The sequence below is a fragment of the Silurus aristotelis genome, assembly GCF_946808225.1.
Source record: "Silurus aristotelis genome assembly, chromosome: 6".
Classification (NCBI taxonomy): domain Eukaryota; kingdom Metazoa; phylum Chordata; class Actinopteri; order Siluriformes; family Siluridae; genus Silurus; species Silurus aristotelis.
In genome coordinates, this window is record NC_139579.1 from 28,454,759 (window position 1) to 28,466,579 (window position 11,821).

The 11,821-nt window shown below is 36.9% G+C and overlaps 1 protein-coding gene across 2 annotated transcripts in view; it reads left to right on the plus strand.

Annotated features, from left to right (window-relative positions):
- LOC310727771 (up-regulator of cell proliferation-like) overlaps positions 1-10,159 on the plus strand; it is a 189,616-nt gene extending 179,457 nt beyond the window's left edge. For both annotated transcript variants that reach the window (XM_083544524.1, XM_083544525.1), the window contains exon 4: positions 5,364-10,159. In XM_083544524.1, the coding sequence (XP_083400650.1) occupies positions 5,364-10,015 (4,652 nt within the window). In that variant the 3' untranslated portion in view covers positions 10,016-10,159. The remainder of the gene's footprint in view (positions 1-5,363) is intronic.
- The last annotated feature ends 1,662 nt before the right edge of the window (positions 10,160-11,821 follow it).

The following is an 11,821-nucleotide window of genomic DNA, read 5'->3' on the forward strand; positions in this document are numbered from 1 at the left end:
GATACTTTGATGATTCTAAAAGAGAAGTGAAACCTGTTGTTACTTATTGATGTCTGTGGGATCAAGAATCAGTTTCTTAATGAGGCAAAAAAAAAACTTTAGTCTCTTTGGCCACATATTAGGAACATGACCAGATGTTATGGAGCTATTTATGATGTAGTGATTAAGAGGTGGATAACTTGGTAAATGGTCTGAAATATTGTGAAAGGGATTGGATCCAATAGAAAGGTCATGTGTTTGCAGAACAAAATGGCTTGCAGGATCATTTATATATTCTAAATGTTCAAATAAAAAAAAAAAAAATGCATATGTGAAAAAGATGGGAAACTTGAGAGTATGTGTTTGGATAAGAATAAGGGTCTGGCCGATGTTTCCAATCTTCTCAACATTGAAGCTGGCAAAATATTCAGCAGTCAGGGAGGACAATGAAGGAGAAGCCAGCAGGTTGAGCAGTGAAGAAAATAAATTGTGACATTTTTGTGTGCATTTTGCAGATGGTTCAAGCTTTTGTTTGTAAAAGGCAGACTTAGCATAAATCAAATAAGATGAGCATTTGTACAGGAAAGAGTGGTAAAATCAACATCAAGATGTAATTTCTTCCATTTTCTCTCTGTTCTTCTGAAATTCAAATGCTGTATAACATTTCTGATAGCCAAGTAGCATAGCAGGATGTCTTCCTAGAGAGGGAAATAGAATAGAATAAATGAAAGCACACTGAATCTTGAGATGGAAACACTTTTAATATATCTTAGGCTATGTCTACCGAAGCGCATTGCATTCACAAAGAGGAAAAAAAATCACAGAATAGATCTCATAATCATAACTTACTATCTCATAATCATGACTTACTATCTCATAATAATAATAATAATAATAATAATAATAATAATAATAATAATAATAATGGCCCGTATGATTTTTATCATGCCCAAACAAAACGTAAATTTTGGAGAGGTTTTCCATGCGATCTAAGATGCCCGTGGTGCCTTTTCTGATCAGGGAAGAATCCCACAGCACACAGCATCGTGCAATTGTTCTTTAATTTAATACAGATAACAGACAAGTATATATACACACTGGAAAAAAACCTGAGCTAAAACTGTTCCTGATTGGGTAAGATGTTAGACACGAGGAATGAAGCGGGAAAGTGCAAATGACTGAGGTTTTAATGAGTGAAACCAATAGCAAAAGAAAGTCCAACCAAACATATACCGTATCCCATAACACCAGTACTCCTTGGGAACGTAGAGTCCTCAGAGCGAGAGTATCCCTTTGGAAAGGTTAGAAATCCGAGTGTAGTTTAGTCCTAGAATGTTCACCAGCATAACCTGTAGAACGGACACTGACTCAGGGATTGAGCAGAGCTTAAATACCCTGCCGCGGGAATGAATATAAAATTTCTCATTAACAATTTTTGAAGGGGACTATATGGTCACGTCATCAACACACTTGCTAATGTAGCTGGTCTCTGTTGATGTGTATTCTTCCAAGTTGAAGGAATCGCCATTGGTTTCAGCCTCCTTAAACATGTCCCAGTCAGTGCACTCAAAATAGTCTTGAAGAGCAGAAGTAGTTCCTGCTGTCCAGGTTTTCACCTGTTTTAGAACCGGTTTAGAGCGTCTAACGAGCGGTCTGTATGCTGGAATCAGCATAACAGAGATGTGGTCTGCGTAGCCGAGATGGGGACGGGGCTCTGCACGATACGTTGCAAAAGTTGCAAAGTCCACATGCTGATGGAGTTTAGGGAGCACAGTCCTGAGATTAGCATGGTTGAAATCTCCGGCAACAATAAACAATCCGTCGGGGTGAGCATTCTGCAGCTTGCTAGTTCACACAGTGCCTCCTGAAAAGGAAATATTTATAAGTAATTATAACGGGTTATAGTTACTCCTAAATATTTAAATCAAGTTGAAATGACGGTAATGAAATTAACGTTACACTTATTTGGTCTGTTCGTTCGGACCGGTCTTTTATTAATTCCATAAAAGAGGTATTTTCCCGGCCGAGAAAGATGCAACCCCCCTTTACTTTATACCGTACAATTAATAGAGCACGTAGTTCAGATCGAATGTTACAGGAACCTTAAAATGTGAGCGGCACTCAGAGACAATCACTTATGAAAAATATGGCGTTTAATGAATGAGACAAGCACAACATAAAACTAACTACACAACCAAACAAAAGAAATAAAGAAAATAAAAATAAAAATAAACAAAAATGTTAAAAATAGGAAAAGAAGGAAGAGAAAGGAAAAGAAGAGAGGGAAGAAAGAAAGGAAAGGAATAGCAAGCTTAAACTTTAAAATTAATCACACCCTAACTGAAAAATCGCCACAGAAATCAAATTCACCTTAAAATCAAATTGTTTGGTAAAACGGTTACTTGCATTGGCTTGTTGCACAAGAGTGCGGATGTGACAAAAAGATCTTTGAAGAGTCAGTTAGGATGGAGTCAGATGTTCTTTCAGGTTCTCCTAAAGATCAGATCAGTTGTTGTTCTTGAAAGTAAAGCTTGCCGGAAGATCTTAAAAGGAAGAGAGAGTCGTTTCCAAGCGGTTCCGACCGTCTGGGCCTTTGGGCCCCCGGGCGGCCGAGCCTTTCCCTCGAGTGAGTCGAGTTGACTTGACCTGGCTGACTGTTGATTAGTTGCGTTTAAGATGTTTTAAAGGTCCTGAACCCCACCCATCTTTGGGAGAATGGCCAATGCTATGGCCTGAAATTTTGGAGGGAGAAACTCCCTTTGTTTGTGGGCATGGTTTCCGGGTTATACTCGCTTTAGAGAACTTAAAGTTTTATCCAAAGTGTATTAAGACAGTATGGTACATTTAATGATCAAATAAAATGCACCATTGTTTGAAAAATAAGGAACAGATCATTTTGGTGATCATTTTGATATTAGACATGGAAAGCAAAGACAGCATTAACACAGAGGTACATTACATACCAGTTAACATTTAACATACTATTACATTCCAGTATTTAAGGTATAACTTTGTTAATAAAATTTTATATTCAGGTATATAAAATGCAACCTTGTTAGGAAAATAAACAGAAGATAAGATGTCGACTTTGACATCAAGCCTTAACAGAAAAGACAGCATTAAAACAGATGTACAATGTACTGGGACCAGTATTTAAGCTATAACTTATGTTAATACAACATTATATTCTGGTGTATACAATGCACCCTTGTTATGAAAGAAAGAATAAAGAGAAGATAATTTTATATCAACTTTGATATCAAAAAGAGGAGACACATTAAAACAGAGGTATATTACTAAACTTTTAGAGTGTAACTATTATTGACGTAGAGCTAAACACTTGCTTTATTGTGTGTGTGTGTGTGTGTGTGTGTGTGTGTGTGTGTGTGTGTGTGTGTGTGTGTGTGTGTGTGTGTGTGTGTGTGTGTGTATATATACTGTGTAAGGTATAGAGACTGGCTTGTGTTATCAGTTGAATGCTTTAAAGTCAGCTGGAGAGGTCAGGGTTTGTCCTGCTTTGTGTCTTCCGGGGTGGGGGTATGACACTGTGGTATACAAAAATCTCAATAAAAGTGTAAGCCGTGGTGCTCATCCTTTAAATAAAAAGCAGATGTCAAGGTTTAAAAGGAATGCCTGGGACATAAACATCTAAAAGACCTGTGCCAGACGCTACACTACTTAGCATTAGCGCTTGGGGGAATTTACACAATAAAAACAGTGGTGAATTCCCGAGGTAAATAAAATGGTCTGCATCTAACAGTCACAAACTCTACTAGCGATGAGCAATATCGTGAGACAAGCACAGAGTTCTTGCACCATTCCGTGTTGATATAAACACACGCCACCCCCGTGAGTCTTACCGCACAGAGCTTTTCTGCTATTCTGTCGGCACAAAACTTAAAAGGGGCATTGTAGTGATAAGTCAGTCCACTCTCTAAACTCAGCTCCAGTACACACACAAACACATTTTAATTAGTTTATTTAGTTATTTAATAAATAATGAAGTGTTTCAAATTCTGTATGACATATGCATATGTTGTATGTATTACCTCTTTTCAAATCAACTAGTGTTTAACTCTGTATTAACAGTAATTACACGTTCAAGGCTTATGTCCTGGTATATTAATGTATCTCTGCCTTAATGCTGTCTCTTTCTTTCATGCCTAACATCAAAGTGATCTGCTCTCTATTTCTCAAATAATGGTGCATGTTTTATGATCATGAAGTGTACCGTATGGTTTTTAATACACTTTGGGTAAAACTTCATAAGTTCTTTAAACCAACCATAAACATGTAAGCAGGACACAAAACGAAGACGAAGAAAGTTTCTTCCTCTGAAAGTACATGCCTGGCATTGGCCATTACAACAAAGATTGGGAATGGCTATGGGACCTTTAAATGACCTGAACTCCTACCAATCGTTGCTCAAGAACCTGTCTTTGAGACGGGACTCAAACCCTTTAAGACAGATCTTCTGGCAAGCTTTATCTCCAAGAACTTCTACTACTTTGATCTTCAGGAGAACCTGTCAGAACATCTAACTCCCTCTTAACAGACTCTTCAAGAATCTCATTTTGTCTACCGCATCTGGACTCTTGTTTAGCAACAAAGCCAATGCAAGTAACCATTTTACCAACTATTTAAAAGCGTAATTAAACTCAAGCCCCTTTATTAAGGTGAATTTAAATTTATTTGATTCTCCTTTAGGTTGTGGTCAATTTAAAGTTAAACTTGCCATTCCTTTTCTTTTTTTTCTCTCTCTTTCTTCTTTTTCCTTTTCTTCCTCCCTCTTCATATTCTTAATTTCTCTTTCTTTTGATGTATTTTTGTGTAGTTTAGTTCTATGTTGCAAGGTCTCATTCATTAAATGCTGTATGTTTATAAGTGATTGTCTCTGAGTGCCGGTCTCATTTCAAGGTCACTGCATACTTGTAATCTTGCTACATGCTAAATTACTTGTACGGTATAAAGAAAGCGTGGGGTCGTGTTTTTCTTAGCCAGGGAGATTACCCTTTTGTAAAATTAATTTAAAAAAAATTAGACTGTCTGTTTGGTGGACGAACAGACCAAATTATTCTAACATAAATTCCAATACCGGTAATTCAAAAAATTTTATTTAAGTATTCATTGTTAACTATAACCAATTTTAATTACTCACAAATTCGCTACAGTTATTTAAAGTTTAAATTCTAACTGTATAAAGTTGGTGAGTAAGTAAACAAGAGGTAAATGGTGAACCCTGTGAATGTGTCTGCTCATAGATGAACTCTGCCTTCCAACAACATGTTTGTAAAAGAGTAGCATATTTCAATGAACTTAACATGAATTTTGTGGAAAGCATATTGTTTTTATAATAATAGTGATATTCATATCTTTTTGTTCAGGTGATTTTCTTGGATTTCTAAAAACACTGGGCCTTAAAGAGTATTACCCAAACAAGCTGACTCTGAGGTCTTTGCTGGAGATCAACAGTGCCAGTGTATCCGATGAAGTGGTGCAAACACTGCAAGCAATACCATGGACTTTCTTACGCAAATTACTGACTGTTCATTCAAATTCAAGATCTTCAATAAGTGTACAAGGTGAAAAAGATGAAACAGATGATTTGTTTGATGAGCAGGGCAGTGATGATACCCCAAATCTTCTAGATATCCACACTGCCCTCTTCGCTTGTGCTGACAGTTTCCTTCAGCAAGAAATGGCACTTAAAATGTCAATGTGCCAGTTTGCTGTTCCATTGGTGTTACCTCAAGGAGTACATGATAAATGCATTCTTATGTTATGGGCCCTTAGAGGTATCCTGAAAGAATGGCGTCCCCAGTCATTGTCAGATTCTAAAGGGTTTGTTGAAGACAGTGTTGTTCATGCAAAAATTCCAGTGATCTCATTTGTGAGGCTTAGCAACTGCAGCTTGTCTAAGTCACAGGTTTTGAACCAAATGCTCAACACTTCACAGCAGCATCATGATTTTTTTTGTCATCGAGAAATGATCGGAGGATCTGCTCCCAGGGTAATTGCTAATGGAATGGTTGAAATATGCTGGAATCTGCCATGTGGAAATAATAGCATTGATGTCTTTCCTGAGCCAGTGGCTATTGCTAATTTAAGAGGAGATGTTTGCACTTTTGAAACCCAATTCAGTTTCCTTACTCAGGTGTCAACAGCTGTATTTGTGATCTTAGACAGTGTTGATGATAATGAACAAAGGCTGTTTGCCTCTTTACAAGAAAAGTCAAAAATGTTCCTTCTGGTCAACTCTCAGACAAATATGAGCCAGAAAACGAAGTCATCTATTAAAGCAGCATATAAAGCTCTACAACTGGAAAGAGATCACATCATTGTTAAAAGCCAAAACATGAATTTGGCTGCTTTTGCAAAGATGATCCGTTCTACCATCAAAAATTTGCCAAGTAACATGCTGAAATCATGTGAAATTAATTCAATGAAGGGAATTGCACGTGAATTAGGTCTTTGCATTGATGAAAGTGAAAACAGAGCCTGTGTGTCAGCAGAAGAAACAGCAGAGGAAATCATGAAATGTATTGGAGTTCGTCAAGTAGTAGAATTTAAAAAGACACGGCTGCCACTGCAAGGTGAAAACTGGAAAAGATTGGCTCAGATAGAAAAAGAGCAATGCAGATTACAACATTCAGGGGAACTAAACTTAGAGGAGTATAAAGCTCAAATTCAAAAAGAAAAAGATGAAATACGGACAAAACAAATCCAGTACAAGTTGACAGATCCAATGGACATATTTATAAAAGCTTTGTCAACCCCTGATGACACTGAGCGAGCCTTTTTTCTCAGATGGCTGGGACTAAAACTGGACAGGCATTCACGCAAACAGATGTCACACTTACGGCACAAGTATACATGGTGTGAACAAAAGAAAGACAGAGAGGGTATGGCACGATTAGACCAGGAACTTCTTGATTGTTCGCTTGGCATAGAGCACTTCATGAGAGAAATGGGACAAATTTATGAGGCTTTTTCATTTGGCTCAAATAAAATGTCTGACAAAATTCACAATCTCCCTACTTTGGCTGCTAAAATGCTTCTAGCTGGGTTTCCTCTTGAATTACTTGATGGAGATGCTTCAAATATTCCAGAGAAATGGGTGAGCGATGTTCTTATGGAGCTTCACAGGATGGTTGGACAGAAGAGCCGTTTGCTGGTTCTGACTGTGTTAGGGGTTCAGAGTACTGGTAAATCAACATTACTCAACACCATGTTTGGAGTTCAGTTTGCAGTGAGCAGTGGACGATGCACACGTGGAGCATACATGATTTTCCTTCCAGTGGGTAATGACTTGAAAGAGGAGTTGCTGTGTGACTTTGTCCTTCTGATTGATACAGAGGGTTTGAAATCACCAGCACTGGCACAACTGGAAGACAGTTATGAGCATGACAATGAACTGGCCACATTTGTGATTGGTCTCAGTGATGTAACCATCATAAATGTAGCAATGGAAAATTCCACAGAGATGAAAGATGTCTTGCAGATTGCAGTTCATGCTTTTTTGCGGATGAAGGAAATTGGTAAAAAAGCAGTGTGCCATTTTGTCCACCAAAATGTTGGTGGTGTATCAGCATATGACAAAAACATGACAGACCGAAAAAAGCTCCTTGAGCAATTAAATGAGATGACATTGATCGCAGCTGAGATGGAAAAGCAGCCTAATGTGAAGAAATTCACAGATGTCTTGGATTATGACATGGAAAAGAATAACTGCTATATACCAGGTCTATGGCATGGCACACCACCAATGGCACCAGTTAATACAGGCTACAGTGTGGCAGTTCTTGATTTTAAGAAAAAACTCATGGAGAGGCTTAAAGCAAGAAAAGATGAAGAACCCTCCCAGATCCCAGAGTTCCTGCAATGGATGAGTAGTTTGTGGAGGGCAGTGAAGTTTGAGAACTTCATCTTCAGTTTCAGAAACACTCTTGTGGCTCACGCCTATGACAATCTTTGCAAAGAGTTTTCAGACTGGGAGTGGACTTTCAGGAGACATGTTCTCTCTTTGCTTCAAACTGCAGAAGTTCAAATATCAAATGCTGAAACCAGTTCTATTCATGAGGTTGTTGAACCATTTAAAGAAAAGTCAGATAATGCGATCAAGCTTCAGACAAAAGCAATGAATGAGAAATTAAAAAACTACTACAAAAGAAAAGACCGTAATGTTCATTTGGTGGAAAAGTACAAAATTGATTTTGTCAAAAGCATTAACTCTCTGGAGAGTGGAATTAAGGACGAAGTGGCAAAAAGATTAGCTGTTGCTCTTGAGATGAGAAGAAACAAAGAGAAAGTAGAAGAGATACACAGTAAGCAAGCTGAAATGATCGAATGTCAAGTCCTAAAATTACTTCATAGTTACAATCATCGTAAAGATGTATCTGATGAGGATCTCAAAGCAGATTTTGAAGGAATGTGGAGAAAAGAGTTAGCAAACATCACTGGTTTAAAAGAAAGGGACGTTTCTGCTGAAATTTTTAAGCAGTTGCGTGCAAGTTTGGGAAATCAGAAATATAATGAATATTTGCAGAAAGTTAAGGATTTGTCACAATGTGGGCAAAAAGATTTCAAAATCAAACCAAAGCATGTAGAAAATGTCCTTGAAAAATGTAAAGCTTTTTTCAAGCTGAGTGCACAGCATGATTTGAAGGTTATTGTAGCCAACATCATTACCAGTTGTAGAATGTTGATTGAACAGTTTACACAATCCAAAAGTGACTACCAAGAAACATTTACAAAAGATGTGCTTGATAAAATTGATGAACACCTCAAAAAAGCAGGCTCCAAATACAATACCAAATTTGAATTTGACCTTAAAGTACACATTTGTGGCATTGCCTCTCGGAAATTCACAGAGATGCACAGGAAGTATCTTGCTGATCAAGATCCAGCAAAACATTTACAGAAATGTAAGAGTCAGTATCTCTCTGATTTTATTGATTTGTACAGAAAAAAGGACCAATGCCAGAGAAAAGCGCAAGACTTCACTCAGCTCTGTCTTAAACCAGCAGTGACAGAGTACCTTGACCAGTCCCTCGGATCTGACATTGTTGATGCAGTTTTGGAGAATAAAACTACTGAGTATAGTTCACGAGCACTATTTCAGTACACTGTCCTGAATGAGCTGCTGGAAAAGTTAAACTTCAAAGGCTGCATAAGATACATTTTGCATTATGAGAATTATGTCAAACGCTGGATATACAATCACATCATTAAATGCTTTTCAAAAGACATATCTCTGCAAAAGCTAAAAGAGAAGAAGCTGAGCATAATACTTTCAAAGCTCACTAAAGCAGTGGAAACATCTAAGGTTGAAGCCAATGGCTGTCCTTTGCCCAATAATGCTGAAGGTACAGCAAGTTTGATCCGGAATCTTTGCAAAGCAATGAATGATGTCCTCTCCATATCCATGAACACTGTGGAAGGGGTCCTGTTTCTGAACACAAGCTGTTGTGATTCATTTACCAAAAGTCTCTATGAATGTGTTGATAACATGAAACAGCAAATAGCAAAGGAGATCTCAGAGTCAACTGATATCACTGAGACTCTGAATAATGTGTCAGTAAAACCCCAAGATGAGCTTTTTAAAAGGGTGTTTGGGTGTGGAGCACAGTGTCCTTTTTGCAAAACACCATGTGAGGCAGGAGGAAAAGAACATCAGTTACACCATGCAGCTGTGCATAGACCACAAGGACTTGGAGTCTATAGATACAACGAGAGTAATAAACTTTGTGAAGAGATTTGTACATCTAGTGTACATGGCAATGGAAAATTTGCAAGTCATAAAACAAATTTCCAATTTCATCCCTATAAAGACTACCAGAAATACTACCCTGACTGGCATATTGCACCTGACATGTCTATAGAGGCCTCAGATTACTGGAAGTATGTGCTGGTGACATTCAATAAGCAATTTGCTGAAGTTTATGAAGCAGAGCCAGCTGTTTATCCAGATGCATGGAATAAAATCACTAAAGAGCAGGCTTTTATTAGTCTAAAGTGCATGTTTAATATTAAATAATGTATAAAAACATAGAGGAAAAATACCAAGCCTTAATATTGCCATGGTGAAGAAGACACACAGTCCTCCCAATTCCTTTACCAATGTAACTGCTCCGGGGGCATCATAAACAGAAGTGCTAATTATGGCTGAAATTTGAGATTTTTTTTTCACATATAATCAAGTGAGTGCAATGATCAAAAATAGTGTTTTAATTTTTTTTTGCAAGGATTTTATCATATTTAGATGATTGGACTATATTTGTAACTGTGATGTTGATTCAAATGTTTTAATTTAGTCTCATGTTACCTTATTTACATCTTGTTACAGTTGTTGTTACAATTATGTACAGTAACTACTTTAAATGAATGCATTTTTCAGAAAAAATTATATGAATTTAATAATATAATAATGAACTAACTGTTTAAATGACATACCATAACTATACCAATATGTTAATCAAATTAGGTTACTGTGTTACTGTGTGACTGCAATGTGACTAAACAAATAAACTAATTTAAGTTTAATAATCTTCTCATATTCTTTTAACTCAACACTGTCATCATACCAGTGGTAGACAAAGTACATAAAGCATGTACTTGAGTAAAAGTAGAGATACAGCAGGTAAAATATGACTCCAGTAAAAGTAAAATTGCTCCCTTTAAACTTTCACTTGAGTGAAGTTTTTAAATGTGCTCAAGTTTCCAAGTACTTTAATTTATTATGTTTATAATGTCTTATTATAATTTCTATCCCAAGTCTCTTGCTTAATCAACTCAGTTTATGTAAAAAAAACGTCAATGTTGTTCTTTGCACACCAATCTATTAATAGAATAATATTTATGAGTTAAACACTGATTAATATCTATTAAAATTATCAAAACCTTCTTTTCAACGACTTAAAAATATTCACACATATAAGGCCACAGGTGCTGTGGCAAGTTAAAGTTTCTTCAATCATTTATTACTCTCAAAATGTTAAATAAACCTCACCAAACCAAAAGACATCACCTTAACTAAAGGCAACCAAATCACTAAGTGCTGTTTAACTACAATCCAACTAGAATAGTTAGGTTGTCAAGTCAAGTTTATTTTTTATAGTGCTTTTCACAACAGACACTGCTCAAAGCAGCTTTACACAATTTTAACAGTTAAGGTGAATGATGTATATTTATCCCTGATGAGCAGCCATGGTGATTGTGGCAATGAAAAACTCCCTTTGATGTTTATGAGCAAAAAACCTTAAGAGGAACCAAAAGGGGAACCCATCCTTATTTGGGTTATATTAAGATTGTGATTATAGACTTTAAACAATACAGAACACTGAAGAGTGAGAACTAACATGAGCACTGCATTTAAGATTATGAGTAATGTCCTTCTTACAGTGTTATACAGTCATTTGAGATTATGGAACCAGGAGCAACTAGCAACTTATAAAATAGCTCAACATTTGCGATCATCACAGATCCTACACCAGCATAGGTTGCAATTGTTTTGTTTGCAAGCTACACACATTATGATACATTCAGTTGTTATTCAAGCTAAAATAAATATTGTTGCTCTATGCATAAAAGCATAGCAGGCAACACAGCGTAACCAAGTAACTAAGTGATATAGTTTATAGCGAATTTCATTAAATGCCTTAGCCTACAGCAGTGCTTCTCAGTTATTTTCTGTTACGCCTCCCCTAGGAAGAATTAAACATTTCGCCCCTAACAGCTCCTCTGCTATGTACTGGGGTTTCTTGCACTGAGTAATTTGGTACGCCACCTTATATGATGCTACCAATGCTCGCTGGTTTACTGAAGTAGCATTCACAAATCGGGA